The following is an 18,413-nucleotide window of genomic DNA, read 5'->3' as shown; positions in this document are numbered from 1 at the left end:
CCCACAGACAGTGAGAATGCTGAACGACCAAAGGAACTGTTCACACTATCCTTCCAAACTCTCATATGTACAAAACAATATATATTTGTATAGATGAAATACTGGTCCTGCATTTGTATTGTTCATCTGTATGGATGTTATGTCTGGTTGTGTGTCTGTGTGTTTTGCACAGAGGATGAGAGAACATGGTTTCATCGGGCCATACTTGTGCAATCAGATGATAAATAAACTTAACATCACTCTGTGCTGTACAGGTGGCCCAAACAAAATTGAATTGTATGTTTTGCAGATTAATGGGAAAGAGTCACAAGGTGGTCTGTTCATTCATTGTGTTCCTACTCATGTCCTCAAGAAGACATGGCGAAGTTTGCAAAGGGTGGGCAAGTCAAGGGCAGACACAGTTCAATGCTATGTTATGATTTGTGTGCCCTCTGGAGTATAACTAACTACTCCATGATGTCAGACGCTTTATGCTCTTAAACTAAACATAAAAGATCGAGAGAACACAGCCACACAGAAAAGATCGAGAGAACACAGCCACACAGAAAGTACAGACGAAAGCTAGCGATTGAAAACCATTGCGCTGATTACTTTGAGACAAAATATGTTGAAGATGGATTTAGGGATTTGTGTGTTTCACCTTTCAAGATCTTTGCAGTGGTCGGAAGGCCAGCATTTATTGCCCATTCCCAATGATCCTTGAACTGAGTGGACATTGACTTGTCTCAAATCAGTAACTAAAAGCGAGATCATTTGAAAGTCATCATTTAAAAACAAGGGTAGAGTGAATTCTGGTAGACTTTTAGGACAACGCAGCAGGTAACATTTAAGCTAGAAAAATATTGAATACGTTTTTGGAATGGAGGTAAATGGATTTGGTCAAAGCCATGCTAATTGGACTACAGTGGACAGTGTCAAGAAAGGCAGTGCATATTTTCACTTCCAACATTCATTTTGATTTATATTTTTTAATTTATACATACAGCTGGTAACAGGACACAAGTCCACGGCACACAATTTATACCCCATTAACCTTCATCCCCAGTACATTTCTGAATGGTGGGAGGAAACTGGAGCCCCCGGAGAAAACCCACGCAGGCACAGGGAGAACCCACAAACTCCTTACGGACAGCGCGGGATTCAAACCCTGGTCTCAATCGCTGGCGCCTGTAAAGGCGTTTCACTAACCGCTGCACCAACTGTGCCGTCATTTAATAAATAATAATTAATTTCTTGTCTGGATTTTATACGTGCACGAGTTTGCCTGCATGTTAAATCTATCACTAGAAATCATCAAAATACACTTTCTCTTAATAATTGTACAGTATAACTGGCGGAACAAATGCAGTTTTACAAGATGTGCTAAACCATAGAACACTACAGCATAGAACCCAACCTCGTGTAGTCACTTTAGCTAGGAGGCTCATTCTACTGTGAAGGAAAGATGTCCCTTCCACCCTTGGTTATTGGATTCTCTCCCCCTCTCCCCCTCTCCCCCTCTCCCCCTCTCCCCCTCTCCCCCTCTCCCCCTCTCCCCCTCTCCCCCTCTCCCCCTCTCCCCCTCTCCCCCTCTCCCCCTCTCCCCCTCTCCCCCTCTCCCCCTCTCCCCCTCTCCCCCTCTCCCCCTCTCCCCCTCTCCCCCTCTCCCCCTCTCCCCCTCTCCCCCTCCGTCAACTACTACAATGAGTTTTTAAAAAATTCTCTGAGGTTCTTTTTTCAATTATTTTCAAAATTTATAGATCAATTACAGTACAATTCCGATTCTCCAAAATCCTCATTTATCCAAAATTTTTTCGGAGCCAAACTGACCTCACAGGTTGAGGAAAAATTCACCTGATGCGAAATTAGAACGACGATTGTCCTCGTTTCAGGTAACTCCCTCCCCTCTTTCTTTCCATTTCTTCTCTACCTTCCCCCTATTGACTTTCCTCTCTGACTCTCTCTCTCAAACTGCACGCCACCCAGCCGCAGGCGGTCAGAAGAAGCCCTCGTCCCGGCGCCATCAAGGAGAGCAGCCTCCCGGGCAAGAGCTGGGACGTCAGACTCCCGGCAGCAGCGGGGCCTCGGTCAGTGATTGGTGGCAGCCAGCATTTTTTTTTGGTGAGAATTAAACATTTTAATACTTAAAAACCCTTCCCCTTGTTGTATGTTGCAGTTTAAACACTGTTACAGCTGATTTGCTGTTGCTACTGGGCTATTGTTTTTTTAATGATCAGTTATCCGGAAAAATGTTTATCCGGGCATAGGCCCGGACCTGACCATTTTGGATAATCAGAGTTGAACTGTATATTTGCTCTTTATTAAAAAATCTTTTTTTTTAATCCATTTTTTGAACTATTAATATTGAAATTAGTAGTAGATGCCTGGCTTCAATTGTAATTGTTCGGATAACAGATTGAGGTTAGAAATTATATTAGTTTATAGGTTTATTTCTTTTCCTTTAAAAAATATTGACAACATGGATCTTCTCATTTTAATTTATTTTGACCTATGTATCTGATATCATTTTCTCAAAACCAATTAAAAAATTGAAAAATAAAGAATAATTTATGTGCGTGACAAGTATCACTTTGCGTTGCCATCCCCACGTGATAGCTGAACAGAAACGGTGGAACGCTGGAGACTATTCAGTCCATCAGTGCCACTCCTATTTCTGGGGCCCTGTCTCACATGCCCATCAACTCCCCTCAGATAGTTATTTTTTTAAATCTGCTCCAAGAGCTCATTTACAGCAGCCAGTTCATCTACCAACACACACGGGAGGAGACCCTGGTGCGAGGTAGAACCCCGCAGTAATTAGAAGAGCATGTTAGCATGCACAGGTCCAGAGGTCAAGGCCATTCCCCCCCCCACCCCCAAGAGCTGCATTAAGTGCTGTGACACTGGCCTTTTAAGCCATTCCCTCGCCTGCCTGCATGGAGATTGAACGCCCGACAATAAGAGGGTTTGAAGCTTCACCATTCAATGGACTGGTTTCACCCCCCAAATGAATGTACAGTAAAACCCCTGGCATCCAGAATTCAAGCCATCAGCAAAAAAAGGAACACAAAGTTTTAAAAACATTAAAATAAATAAGAATGTAATATTAGGTAAATTAAAATTGTAAAATTCAACGTTCACCTTTCGGTAGCACCATGAAGTGGGAGGACCCTGCAGGTACAGCGACTGTGAAAGGTTTTCAAAGAATGCGACTGAAAATGAAGCAAAATGCTTTAAGGTTTATATATTCGTGCAAGTGAAGTTTGTCCAGGGAAAGTAGAGTATTTTTTTTGTCTTTTAAACTGTTTATTCTTAGTGCAGATGTATTAGTTGGGCATTGTAAGAGCAAGTCTCAAGCAACCGGAAAAATATACTTATCTAGCATCTACCGATTCCCCCAGATACCAGGGGTTTTACTGCATCCTACGAGTCTACAAAAGGTGGAGTGGAGGGAGGAAAATAGAAGGAGAGGAAGAAAAAAAAATGTGCTACAGCAAAGGAAGGGGCCCCTTCTTGAACTACTCAGTTCAAAGTCATTTCAAGAGTTGGGAGACAATTTATTACACTAACGCAGTTTTAATTAGTACAAGAAATGGGAATAGGATACTGAAGAACTGCCAAAATATATGTGCAAGGTAGAACTTTAACTAGAGACACCAAGATATTGTGGTCAAATATGAGTTTATCCAACTCTTCAGCCTCGCGTGGAATGCAAATTGTCTCAGGCCTGACAAAAGCCTCAGAACTGATGGTGCAAGAGGAAGTCCTGGTCACAGCTAGTTCCGGCCAAAACCATGATCGTCTTGACAGTGTTTCATATCTGGAGAATAAAAGCATCTTTCCACAAATTTTTTTTTAAAGAAAGCCCCTATATTCTTTCTACCAAGAAATCTCACTTCAATCTTTAGAATTCTGGAAGAAACATTTGCAAGGTTAGCAAAAACAAAATGTCGTAGATGCTTTCAAACAGTTGCCAATGGCATCCCATGTAAGGGTTACAGGTCACAAATACCATAATTTCAGGTTATTAATAGTGCGATACGTAAATGTGCTGGAGAAACTCAGCAGGTCATGTAGCATCTAGAGGAAGCAAAAGATGGTCAAGATTTCAGGCTCGAGCCCTACGTCAAGGTGTGAGCAGAAGGTAGGGAGGTGCCTGAATAAAAAAGGTGTGTGGGGGAGGGGGGGTGGGGAGACGATTTATAGGCTCATTGGTCTGCATACAAGAGTAAAAGTGTCGTATTACATCAACTTTCCTTTTTGCCTGCTACAAGGCAGACAGATTAAGAAGCACAGTGCTGGATGGTCAGTGTGTGGATTCAGTGACCGGGGGTGGGGGAGGGAGTGCCTGGTTCCTCGCTCGACAAAATGGTCCACAGCAACGGAGAAACTGTACGAGTGGCTGCCTTTGTACAGGAATGTTCAGAGGGATGTGAACGTTAGGAGTCGGCCAGCTTCGCCATTCAACAGGATCACGACCGATCTGGCCGTGGAAACAACTTCACCAGCCTGCCTTTTCCATCACCCCCGCTCCCCCACCATAGATGTCAATTCCCTAAATAGACAAAGATCTTTCGAACTGAATCTTAAATAATATTTAATAAGGCAAACTCTACTGTTTCCTTGGGCAGAGAATTCTACAGATTCACTGGTCCCTGGAAGAAGCAGTTCCTCCTCACCTTGACGTCATGTCCCCAACGGCTCACCTCACCTATCAGTGGAAACAACTTTCCTGCCTCGATCTAGTCTATCACTTTCAGAGGTTCGTACAAAATCTCTCGTTCTTCTGAAACCCCAAAATATAATCCCAGGTGACTCCATCTCTGCAATAGAGGCCCAACCCTCTCATCTCCAGAATCAATCTGCTGAACCTCCTCTAACACAACTTTCACCACCAGCAGATCTTTCCTGAAGTAAGGAGACCAGAACTGGACACAGTCCTTCAGATGTAGCCTCACCAATAGCTTGTAGAGTTGCAGGAGAACCTCCCTGCTGTTAAATCCAATCCCTCCAGCGATGAAAGCCAACATTCCATTTGCAATTTTGATTACCTTTTGCACCCGTAGATCAATGTTTTGCGGTTCATGCACAGGCACTCCCAAGAGTCTTTCCCCATTTAAATAATATTCTTTTTCTTTCCAACATGGTCCCCCCTCTGCCAGGTCTTTGCCCACTCACTTAGCCTATTGATATCTCGCTGCAGACTCTCCTCAATATGCTTTTTCCTCTCAATTTAGTGTCATCAGCCAACTTTGATTCTCCACACCCAACCCCCTCTTCCAAATCGCTAATGCACCTTGTGAAAGAGTTGCAGGTCCAGATCCATGTGACACTTCACTCACCTCAGGGTCAGTGTTAGAGGGGAGCATCAGCAAGTTGGGAGGGGGGACCTCATTCAGTTGCAGGGGGGTGCTACCAGGGACCTACATGTTGAAGGTGGGGGGGGGGTGCTAGAAAGAACCTAATTGTCATTAACACCATCTGCCCCCTCCGACGTGGGGCTCTTTTTATTGCCTCAAGCATTACTAGACACGACCGCCGCTCGACGCACGCTAGCGATGCGGCTGGGGGGGGTGGGGGCAAGTGGAGAGTGGCCAGCATGTGTCAACCTGACATGGGGCGGGTCTGACAGCCAGAGATGGCCACGCCCATACAAGGGGGGGGGGGCACAGCACCTCATTTGTGGGGATAATTCCCCCTGGGTGCCGACCATGACTCACCCTGATGCCAACCAGAGAAACACCCATTTATCCCAGCCTTCTATTGGTTAACCAATCCTCTATCCATGTTAATATATGACCTCCAATTCAATGCATGCTTCCCTTATGAACAAGTCTTAATGAACGCCTTCTGGAAATCCAGGTATACAAAATCCACCTGTTCCCCGTGATCTACTGCACTCGTTCTATTCTCAAAGAACTCCGGGAAATTTGTCAAACCCTACCTGAATGGAATCATTTCTATCCAAATGTCTCACTATTTATTCCGTAATGATTCAAGCATTCCCCAGGCTACAGACATTAAACTATCTTTTGTAGACATATTTTTCTTTAAAAAATAAAAGCAGTCTTCCCACCAGCTAGGAACTACTCGGAGAATTTGGCAAATTACCACAAACGCCTCCTCTAGGACTTCCAGCATTTCTTCCACTACCCTGGGATGTATCATCGCACTAATCAGGGAAAGCTTCAACACCACAAGAGTTCGGCTGCAGCAAGAATTTCGGTGCCTATACATTTGAGGCAAAGTACATGAAAATAAGCTCATTATTTTTCCATCAGGACCGAGGCGGGACTTATCCATCCTTAGATCTATTAGTTTGCTCAGTACTGCATAGATTTCCTCACCATATACAGATGGGGACAAAATAGTCATTCAAGGCCTCAGCCATTTCTGCATTACAGATTTACTGCCAGATACATACTTGACATCACATACAACCCCGAGATTCCTTTTTCCCTGCCGGCGCGGCAGAATTACCACTAATTGGTAGTGCAAAAAGCACAGCGCAAACAAATAAAAGAACTGTAAACAGAAAACGAATGTAAACAAACTGTGCAGGGAAAATCCATAAAGGACACGAATCCTTCAACGAATCTCTGCTTGCAGAGTCTGATGGTGGAGGGGGAGCAGCTGTTCCTGAACCTGGTGGTGCGAGTCTTGTGGCACCGATACCGCTTTCCTGATGGCTGCAGTGAGAACGGAGTATGTGCTGGGTGGTGTGGATCCTTGATGATGGCAGTGCTCCATGTAGATATACTCAATAGCGGGGAGGGTTTTACCTGTCCTGGGCTGCATCCACTACCTTTATGCTCAGAGACTGTAGAAATTTTCCAAGGTTTCCATGACAGTCCAAACCTCCGCAAGCTCCTGAGGAAGTAGAGGCACCAACGTGCTTTCTTCATGATGCCATTAGTGTGTTGGGTCCAGGAAAGATCCTCCGAGGTAGCTACTCCCAAGAACCTAAATTTGCTCACCTTCTCCAATCACTCAATGGTCACTGGATCGTCCGCCCTTGGCTTTCCCTTCCTGAAGTCAACAATCAGTTTTGGTGACTCCATAACCCTCCAGATCCCTCCCATCCATGTATTTATCCAATCTATTCTTAAAACACAAGATCGAGCCCACATTCACCACATCAGATGGCAGCTCATTCCACACTCCCACCACTCTTTAAGTGAAGAATTTTGCCCAAATGTTTCCCCTTTCATCTTAAAACTATGTCCTCTCATATTTATCTCCCTCAATCGAAGTGGAAAAAGCCTGCTCACGTTCATTCTGTCTATAACCCTCATAATTTTGTAAACCTTGATCAAATCTCCCCTCATTCTTCTACACTCCAACAAATAAAGTCCTCTGTTTAATCTTTCCCTGTATCTCAACTCCTGAAGACCCAGCAACATCCTAGTAAATCCTCTCTGCACTCTTTCAATCTTACTGATGTCCTTCCTGTAGTTTGGTGACCAGAACAGTTTGACACACAATATTCCAAATTTGGTCTCATCAATGTCTTGAACAACTGCACCATAACTCCTGTACTCGATACTTAGATTTATAAAGGCTGTAAAATACCTCAAAATACAACGCATTTTCCACAAGTGGTTGCGGCACTTCTACGTCTGGAAAAAAATAGTTGGCAGGAATAAGGAGATAAGGTGCTTTACATCAGGTCAATTCTGCAATGAATCCCTTGTATTAAATTCAAGCCCTGCCCCATCTTTCAACATCTTAAAGTTCTGAGTACCATTCTAGACAAGACAGTGGAATGCAATAACTCAGCCTATTGAAGAAATTCTGACTTTCAGCTCCAAGGACCTGGATTCAATCCTTACTGCCGGCGCTGTCTGTGTGGAGTTTGCATGTTCTCCCTGTGACCTCATGGCTTTTCTCTGAACATTCCAGTTTTCTCCCATGCCCCAAAGTCATCCTGGTGGATAAATTGGCTACAAGATTGTCCTAGTGGAAAGGCCACTGCTAGAATCTAGAGGGGGAAGGTGGGAGAATTAGTGCAAACCAGCAACTAATAGTCAGTAGAGTTGATGGGCTGAAGGGCCTGTTGTCATGCTGGACAACTGTGACCCATTCCATAAATAAACATATTACACTTGTATAATCAGCGGCACTGATAGCCCAGCGGTTAGTTCAACGCTATACAGTGCCAGCGACCCAGGTTTGAATCCACCGCTGTAAGGAGCTTGTACGTTCTTTGCATGTCTGTGTGGGTTTCGTCCAGATGCGCCAGTTTCTGCCCACCCTTCAAAACATGGTGGATTGCTTATGTATTAATTAAACTCATTTATAATCATTTACTTGCACTGTGTGAAACTCCTCAGGAGGTCTCAGAACTAGATTCCATCAATGGTTACAGCTCATTGATTAAAATGCTGGAGAAACTCAGCTGGCCAAACCGGGTCCTTTGTGTAGCAAAGGTAAAAATGCAGAACAGACGATTCGGGATTGAGCCGTTCATAGAGGTGTGAGAGAATGCCAGCAGGCGTCCAAACAAGATCTCCAGATTTACTTTGCATTTTTACTTCAACCGCGGAGTCCACAGATTTTTGTGATTTACTGCAGCACAGGGGCAAAGTGCTAATTCTCAGATGGAAATAATTACTTATTAACTTTGTGGATTACAGATGGACGGCATCCTTGAAATGCACACACTCCTCCGGTTACTCGTGATAAATTGCCCCAATACTCAAAATAATACAATCGATTCTTCAAAGCTGAAGCTTCAAGGACTGGACTTTAAAGTTATTCTGTGCCTGAATTTAAAGGATGGTGGGGGAGGGGGGGGAGGTGTTGGGAGGCAGAGTGAAAGAGATACGGGTCCCACGTTTATCAAGGAACATGGGCATTTTTGAGAGAGTATATGAAAATATTTTCACTGGAGCTCCAAGATGGCAACTCTTTTTTTTTTAATTAATTCACCACTCGTTACAACTACTTCCTTCAAAACAAAAATGAGGTAATCTCCAGAATTACTTAATTGTTGATTCACTTTTAGGCATTGATTTTTCTTGGTAAACGTGGTCATTAATTTAAAACTGGCAGCTTATCACCTTTCATCCTTAATTCAAGTTTCACACGAATGATCAAGTCAAGTGTCATTTCTAGAAGGTCGCAGCAGGCCAGGACATTAACACATCAATTAACGCCCTCGAAGCTGAGTGGAGCAAACTTTCCGCTCGCCTTTTCTGGGTTGAGAAAATGAACAACCAGTATCATTATTTCGCAAGATTTTGTTTGTAAGATTCAAATGCTTTTACAAATAAAAAATGCTATGTTCTACAAGATTTGACTTAAACTGCTTTGCATCTTTGTGGCCTCACAATAGCCCGTTAAATAAGAGCCACTCTCCAAAATTCTTTTCAATTTTAAACCCTCTTCTGCAAATAGCTGCTTTCAGGTGGCCAGAATACCCCAACGTAAAGCCGTCTAAAATACCCAAACACTGCCACCTGAGAGCAGAGAACCCGGTCCCGAGGAGTACTTATCCAACCCTCCTCGTATAGGTGTGTTTCTCCGCTTCCGAGCGCTCCCCCCAGCACCTGAAAGCGGGTGGGTCAACAGCCACAGTCAACAGGAGCCGGCGTTTGCTCCGCGGCGGCTTTCCCCATTGCGGACCTTTCAGGTGCCAGAACAGCACTGCCACCTGAACGTCACTTCGCACACACCCGCAGCCGCATTCTCCTGGCTATTCCACCTGAGAGTGGCTAATGTTTAACCTTTGCCCTGGTGGAATATCCCCAGAGAGCCCAAGCATCTCATGTCAGCGCAACCAATGTCCTGGAGTCACCAATGAGTGCCTTATTGCAGGAAGGATGTCAAAGCTATGGAGAGGATGCAGAAGAGATTTGCCAGGATGCTTCCTGGATTTGGAGAATGTGCCGTCATGACGCAAGGTTAACAGAGCTCGGGCTTTTCTCTTTGGAGTGAAGGAGGATGAGAGGCGACTGAATCGAGGTCCTCAACATTATGAGAGGCACAGATGGCCAGCACCTTATCCTGGGGCAACCATAGCAAATAGCAAAGGACATCTCTACAAGGCGAAAGGAAGAATATTTAGGGAAGGCGTCAGGGCTAAGCTTAATACACAGAGATTGGTGAGCACTTGGAATTTTGCCACAAGGTGGAGGCTGGTTCTATAGGGACATCTAAAAGACACTTAGGCAGGCTCATAGATACAAGGACAATGGAGGGTTTACGGGTGTGAGATTGGAAAGGTTTAGGTTGTTGACTAGTTTTATATAGGTCGACATAATGTTGTGGGCCAAAGGGCCGGTACTGTGCTGTGATGTTTGTAATGTTCTTGGAATTCAACTGGACCAGCCACAAAATACCATGGCTTCACAACAAGTCAGAAGGTAGAAGACTCACCTCCAGGCACAGTAAAGCCTTTCTGCCATGTACAAATCAGGAGGGGGATGGAATATTCTCCAAATGTTTGGACGATCCAGATCCAAGAAGATTCAAGCAAATTGACCCCATCCAAGGAAATAACGGATATTCTAGTATCTGGACTGTTAAGGCCTAAAAGGCGATGGGCCTAACTCGGGTATAAGAAGGGCAGCATAAGCATGGTGGGTCAAAGGGCACTCTCAGGACACTTGCAATGCTGCACAACTCGTTGGCATCCATCACCATGAATATCCATCCTCTCTTCCTCCGAGACACTACACCCCCAGTGGGCATGACCCACAACCTCTCCAGGCTACCTTGCCAGAATTCCTTAAGTTTGTGACCTTCAGTACAAGAGCATCAGCCCACGGGAGCGTCACCTCCTCCATGGCACACACCTTTCCAATTTTGCAGAGTACTGGGCTGGAGGGCAGCAGCAATCATCAAGGACCCACCCCGCCCAGCAGACGCTTGGTTCTCGCTGCTGCCATCAGGAAAGAGGTATCAGGGCCACAAGACTCACACCGCCAGGTTCAGGAACAGCTGCTACCCCTCCACCATCAGCCCCCCCCTCAACGACAAACTCAAACAGACTCGTTTAAGGTCTCTGACTTTATTCACGGTTTTGTTTCCTCTCTGTATTACACAGTTGTTTACATTTCTTTATTTGTTTAACATGTGTACAGTTTTTTTTCTTGGAAAAACCACTGCCAATTAGCGGTAACTCTGCCTGGCCCACAGGAAAAAGAATCTCAGGGTTACATGTGATGTCATGCGTGTACTCTGACAATAAATCAGAAATTCTCTCTCCAACATCCTTGTGGCGAGCATCTTCACCAGAAGGACTTCAGCATTTAACAGGGTGTGGCTCATCAACTCATCCCCAATTGACTCGTTTCAGATCTCCAAAGGAAATGGGCCAATGACAATTTTTCTCACACAAAATATTTCAGTAACAATTGGGTGTAGGGCAGTGATTCTCAACCTTCCCTTCCCACTTACAACTCATCTCAAGCAATCCCTGAACACCGATGCACAGAGCACCGATGGCGTAGGGATTACTTAAAGTGGGATGTGAGTGGGAAGAAAAAGGTTGAGAACCATTGCTCTACTATTTATTAAAGTGTGTGTGTGTGTGTGTGTTTTTCACAGAAGACTAGAAAATGCTGTTTTGTCAGGTCAATAATAAAATTGGATAATTATAAATGTGAAATATTCCAGTCTCTCCTTACATTTTCTTAGTCCTGGTCTGATGAGGCAAGATTGTGAACTATTTATTTGTCCTTTCATTTTGGCACATCGTGGTCACTTAATTTCTGCTATTGTTGTGGCTGTATGTTACATAACTACTTGCTCACAGCAAGGAAGAATTCCAGTCTTTTTCTACATTGTACTTGTATCTCTGACAGTAAACTCTCAATCTTAGAACAGAGATGCATATTTCACAAGGAGTGGTTTAACTCAATAAAGGTGAATCTGAGGGGTGGGGTGAGGAAGGGAGGCTTTAGTCACACATGTAAAGGTTAAAACTTTTCATTCTTCTTTCATTTTGTGGCTGTTTGTAGTGTTACCATAGGGACTATGATGTAATAGGTCATAATATCCACCCAGACTAATGGCTTGCCTCTCTTTCTATGAGATGTGAAGGAAGCGTGAGCACGATAAATTTTTCTCTGAATGCGCATCTTTAAATACCATTTTGCATCTCTAAGATTTTGCACATATTTTATATCTCTATACATTTTTGTATCATTATGCAGTAAATGCTTTGTTATTCATCGTTATTGAAGTCTTAATGCGAAGCTATGCAAAATGTTTATCCATTTTATCAACAAATTAAAACTACATAAAGCAATAGCCACAGTTGAACTCTACATTCCACTCTATCTACAAATCATCTCATCGTACATTAGAGCGCCAAGCACATTCACCCTGATCCTCCAAAGACCCCATCGTATTCGCCCTCGTCTCCAACACTTACCAGAGGCAATTTACAATGGCCCCTTAACCTTCCAACCTACACATATTTTTGGAATGTGGCAAATCGTTGGAGCACACGTCATCTCAGAGGAACGTGCCGGGGGTGGGGGGGTCACCTCAGATTGAGATAGACCTGTGAGACGACCCCTCCACCATCAGTTTATGATCCCTTTGCAAAGCCCAAAACTTGAATCAACTTTTCCCTTGTTTAAACATCTGCTACAAATTGGGGGTGTGTGTGGGGGGGGGGGGGATGAAGTTACGCTATGCACCTTACAAATTCCAAAATTAACAATGAACAAGCTGATTCCAAGGAGCATGAATATTAATAGGTTATATTCCTCTTTGTGACAAAATACACACGACAACATCTGTGAAGTCTGTCAATGCAGAGTGTTCAGTGGTTACAAAACTCAGGCACTTGGATCTGACATTTATTATTTCTCATGACAAGCACAAAAGTTTGCATATTCTGCAATCGTAGTAAAAACACACAAAAATGCTGGACCAACTCAGCCAGTCTCACAGCGTCCACAGGAGGTAACATCCAATTAACACCTTTTGCCTGTTGGTCTGAACTCCTCCCCCTCCCATTCCTCCCACCCCCTGCCCTCTCCCCAGTCTTTAATTCAGACCTTTGCCTGCTTTTTGCGTGCACCTGGAAGAAGGCCTCAGGCCAAAAATGTCTTTACCTGCTGTTGGCGTTGCTAGACCGGGTAAGATTCTCTCTCCCCCCCCCCCCCCCCACCATGTTTCTTGCTTATTAAACGACTGCTTGCCACACAACAGGAGCCAGCACTCAGGGACAGAAGCTGTGTGGTCTCCAAGCTCCACAAGGAAGCAATTTTAAGGGACATGACAAAAAGAATAATGTTCTGTAGACAAACTACAAAATAAAGCCGGTGTAGTTTGCCCAGTGGATGTCACACACAGTTTATGTCAATAAGCATCACGTGCTTTAATTTAAGCTTTGAAACGAGAAATACACCATGTTAAACATCACATTCCTACCTTCCCAGCTCTTCTCCAATTTCATAAAACTCCTCCACGTTCTGCTGTTTAAAAGAAGCCATGCCGGATGTCCTCATCCGTTGTCAGTTCAACAAACCATATCATTCAAGGGCCTTAACATCCACTCTCAATGCACAGCATCTGGGATCTATTAAATGATAATTTAAAAAAAATCAAAACATTGTAGTTGGTGGGAAAGGGGAGTGGAGGGGTAAGCGCAAAATATTTTAATTGTGTGGCGAGGCAAGCTGCAGTTTACAAATTATTTCAGTTGAACCATTAATGTGCAAATTCCATAAAATTCATTACCAAAATGTTAGGAAATTGGGACATAGAACATGACAGCTCAGTACAGGCCCTTCAGCCCACAATGTCATGCTGACCTATATGTATACCTACCAAAAAAAAACCAAAACCCTCCTTACCTCACAATCCCCTATTTTTCCTTCATTCATGTGCCTAAGAAACTCTTAAAGGCCAGCCTTTCACCGCCACCCCTAGCAATCCACAACTCTGTGTTTAAAAAAAAACTTACCCCTGATATCTCCCCTAAACTTTCCTCCCTTCACTTTGCACTCGTGTTCCCTGGTGTTTCCCACCCTGGGAAAAAAGTGTCAACTGTCTACCTTATCTATGCCTCTTGTAATCTTGTAGACATCCATTAAGACACCTTTCATCCCTCTTCGCACCAAAGAGAAAAGTCACAGCTCTGCTAACCTTGCCTCACAAGACAGATTTTCCAATCCAGGCAACATCCTGGTGAATCTCCTCTGAACTTCCACATCCTCCCTGTAATGAGGTGACCCAGAACTGAATACTTGTGGGGATAATGACCACCAGCCGACTGCAGGGGGCGATCTCTGTACCAGCAGGAAGACCACCTCAGGGCTGACTCCACCAGGCCGGCTGTCAATCAGCTGACCCGAATATAGACCTGAGCCGGCCCCTCCTGAGCCAGTCACACAGGAGCCGCCGAACTGGTGTTCAGATTTTTACCCGAATAAAGCCTGTGGTACAATCATTTGAATTTTGTGCTTGCTGTTACCTCAGCGCACCACAATTCTCTACGTGTGGTCTCACCAGAGATTCATAGAACTGCAAATGCTACCTCATGTGTCCTGAACTCAGTTCTAATTAATGAAGCCCCACATGCTAATGAATGAGATTTAATGTCTCCTACAACAAGGTGACATTAGGGACTTTTAAACGGTTCATTTTGCTTGTAATTTCAGAGTACCTGCAGTATGGAAACATTATCCTATCTCCACATGCCAGGCTTTAGCCAGAGAAACCTTTCAACTGATTTATCCAATTTGATCCATTTTCCTGTTCAAATATCTTTCCTTTATTAAAAAAATTTGGTTTTAGTAAGTCAGATCTTTGTTTTCGTTGTGATCAGGTTTCTGGTACTTTTTTTTTAAAATGCTGTTTGGTTGTGTGATCGGTTACAACAATTTTGGAAAGGTATTCAATCTGTATTTAATAATCTATATAATCTTCATATTGTATTAGACCCTGATATATTTTTATTAGGGAATATGCAACCGTTGATTGATTTAGAATTAGATAATTACCAGATCTCTTTTATTTACTTAGCGCTGGCAGTGGCCAAGAAATGTATAGCGATTACTTGGAAGAATAGAAATGTATTGTCTTTAGATAGGTGGTATTCAGAGATGAAGTTTTGTTTGGTTATGGAAAGAATATCTTTTTCTATACAAGATAAGATGTCTTTTTACGAGTTAAAGTCGACCCCATTTATTGATTATATACAATTTAAATAAGTTTGAATTAATCATTTTTTTTCTTTTAAAAAAACTTTTTTATTATTATATATTTTTTCTATATGTTTTCTTTTTTTTCTTTTTTCTTTTTTTTAAGTTTTTTAAATTATTAGTTGTTTTTTCATTTAAGTTCTTTTTGTTTTTGTTTTTCATATATATTCTTATATAATAAAAAATTTTTAGATTAATAATTAATATTTTTTTGTTTTTTATATATATATAAAAATCTTTTTTTTTAATATATTTTTTTTAAAATTATACTAATAGTATTAATTCTTCACTCTTTATCGTGGGGGTGGGGAGTTTAGGGGTTAAAAAGAGTTTTTTTTTTAAAAGTCTTAGTTTTTAGTTGTTAGGGGGAGATTGGTATTGTATTAACTATGTTACTTTGTACTTGTATTACTTTATTTTGTATTTTTTCTGTCCGTGAATTACTTACTTTCTTCATACATTAAAATTAATAAATAAAGTTTCGGAAAAAAAAATCTTTCCTTTAAGTCATTTCTGTTTCTAGTGCAACTGCACCTTGAGGTGATGAAACTTCTATACACTATTAGAGAGGCTGGTTCGAATATCCTCACCCTCTCAAAGTTTACTCTATTAAACCGTGGCATTAAGGTCATTTTCTTATAGTTTCTGCCCCACCTTCATTTCTGAATATGGGCGCTGAACATCAATTGTCCCCTGAGTGGCACGGTTGGCGTGGCAGTCAGCGCAACGCCTTTACAACGCCAGCGATCGGGACCGGGCCAGGGTTCGAATCCCGCACTGTCTGTAAGGAGTTTGTACCTTCTCCCCGTGTCTGTGTGGGTATTCCCCAGGGACTCCAGTTTCCACCCAGCTTTTAAAAAAAACTTACCGGAGTGTAGGTTATAATGAGGGGTAAATTGAGCGGTGCGGACTTGTGGGCTGAAATGTCCTGCTACCGTGATGGGTGTCAAAATTAAAACAAAATGTTTTTTTAAAAAAGCATGCTCTCCAAGGCTATTCCCTCATGCATTTTACAAACATGAAACAAAAAATATGCTGGAGAGCTTCAGCAGAACTAGTAATTCAGGACCAACGTCCTTAGATAGAACTAATATTGTTCAATGTCTTTGACCTGAAACATTAAGCGTGCTTCTCATTCCACACATGCTGGGTATTTTCAGTGTTTTTCGGTTTGTACATATTTGGTTTAAATTAGGTTTTAAATTGTGATGTACAGAATGTTAACAGGATCTCTGACCCACGCCACACAAATAAACCAGTTCACCTACAAGCCCCGCACTTCTTAAGGACACCTGTGAGCTTCACTTCGTTTGGTAAGTGGGAAACCCTGGGCTCCTCATGTTTGTTGTGCAACATGTGCTGTCAGCCTGAGAGCTTGGCTCAGTGTCATTATGTCATTAAACACGCTAAATTCATTAAAAGTTTATTTAATGTTTCTCCAACGTCCTACGCGATTCAGCAAATCGGAAATGATCTTTGTGTTCAGCTTGACGTTGTCAATCACAACCCCCCTTTTTTTTTAAAAAACAGAAAAAAATTTGTAGGGCTTGGACTTGGGTGATGCCAAGGAGCCCAAATAAAGTCAATGAAGACTAAGGCAAAACTCTCAACTGTCTGGAGACGCAAGTAAGCACAGCTTAAGACCACAGTGCAAGAATTCCGCAGAGCAGGATCGAGGTCCATCAGCTTCAGCTAAATTCAGTGGAGCGTTATTCCGTGTTAAAGGTTGAGAGTTGTGGTGCCTACCAATGTTTACAGTACTTCTCAGGAAGTCACTTCTGCCCACTTATCACTCAAGCACCAAGCAATGACCATTTCCAACAAAGGGATCTGCCCGTCTCTTCGTGACAAAATGTTATTACTCCAGCATTAACCCAGGAGGAAGAAACTCGGCTGGACTGCCAGCATCAGTACTGCAGACCTCAGAGACTGGATGCTTTGTTCAAAGCAACTTCCCTCGATTTAAAAACCACGTACAAGCTACAAGTCGTAAACAAGGTTCGATTTATGGTCATGTAGCAAAACAGTGTCCTATTACACGAATTTGCTTTCGTCTGTAAGGCAGAAATTGCCTGAAGTGCCTCTCACTGCTGGAGAAAGAAGTAATGAGCATCCGTGGATTCGCCTCCAATGCTCCTGTATCCCGGCAGCCACACAAATGGAACACCTTGACTAGTTGTAAAACATGTCCCCACCACGGACTGGGAGGCAAGCTCATAAGGACATGCGATTATTGGAGCAGAAGTCGGCCATTCAGTCCAGTAAGTCTGCCCTTCCTTTCCATCATGAGCTGATCCATTTCCCCGCACAGCCCCACTCGCACCACAACTTTGGATACCCTGACTATTTACATACCCATCAATCTCTGCCTTAAACGGCTGGTATAGGGGGCATCATGGTTGGTGTAACGGTTAGCGCAACACACTTACAGCGCCAGCAATTGGGACCAGGGGTTCGAATCCCTCGCTGTCTGTAAGAAGTTTGTACGCTTTCCCCGTGTCTGCGTGGGTTTCCCCCACTGGTGGCGGTGGGGGGCCTCCGGTTTCCTCCCACTGTTCAAAATGTTCTGGTGGTGTATGTTAGTGGGGTGTATTTTGGGCAAAACAGACTCATGGGCTGAAATGGCTCGTTACTGTGCTGCATGTCTAAATTTAAAACAGACTCAATAAAAATGGCCACGCTACCTGAGCTGCTGTTAATGGCTGTGCTCCCGCTGGTGTGAAACCACAGAGATGCAACACTCACCCGCGGAGTCCAACCACCAATCCCAACCGCCACTGGCTCCGTACAGGCTTCAATCGGCCTATTAATGGAGCAGTCGGTGGGCTATTTTAAAACTCTGCAACTGGAGGGTCTGGGCTTGAGGGGTTGCAGACTCCGGGGGAGCAGAGGACTGGTGCAGGGCACCAGACCGCGAAGCGAATCCCCCGTGTGAAGTGGAGAAGCACAGGAGCTGGCCCACAGGACAGTCACCATGGCGAGAGACTCAGAGGCCAAAGGAGCACCAGAGGCGGCCTGCTTGTGATTTTGAGTAAGGAAGCCATGCGGGCCATGGGCGACCACGGTCGAGGGACTCGTACCTGGCTGTGAGCTGTTGCAGACTGGCTGAAGGGGAAGCAGGGATCAGAACCAGGACACAAGAGTGCACTGAAAGCTTTCTGATCATGTCAGAGGTTGGGCTGAAGGCTGTGGGAGCGCTGGATGTGAATCCACAGACACTTAGTGACCATAGTGGGTGGGGGGGGGGGAAACTCTCTTTTGCTTCTC

At 43.6% G+C, this 18,413-nt stretch overlaps 1 protein-coding gene across 3 annotated transcripts in view; it reads right to left on the bottom strand.

Moving 5' to 3' along the window:
• LOC138745647 (death-associated protein kinase 2-like) overlaps positions 1-18,413 on the bottom strand; it is a 139,784-nt gene that overhangs the window by 110,967 nt on the left and 10,404 nt on the right. For all 3 annotated transcript variants that reach the window (XM_069902880.1, XM_069902881.1, XM_069902882.1), the window contains exon 2: positions 13,372-13,519. In XM_069902880.1, coding sequence (XP_069758981.1) covers positions 13,372-13,448 — 77 coding nt within the window. In that variant the 5' untranslated portion in view covers positions 13,449-13,519. The remainder of the gene's footprint in view (positions 1-13,371; positions 13,520-18,413) is intronic.

This window comes from Narcine bancroftii, chromosome 11 (assembly GCF_036971445.1).
Source record: "Narcine bancroftii isolate sNarBan1 chromosome 11, sNarBan1.hap1, whole genome shotgun sequence".
NCBI lineage: Eukaryota > Metazoa > Chordata > Chondrichthyes > Torpediniformes > Narcinidae > Narcine > Narcine bancroftii.
The sequence above is the reverse complement of the archived record's forward strand: the minus strand, read 5'-3'. Positions and strand labels throughout refer to the sequence as shown.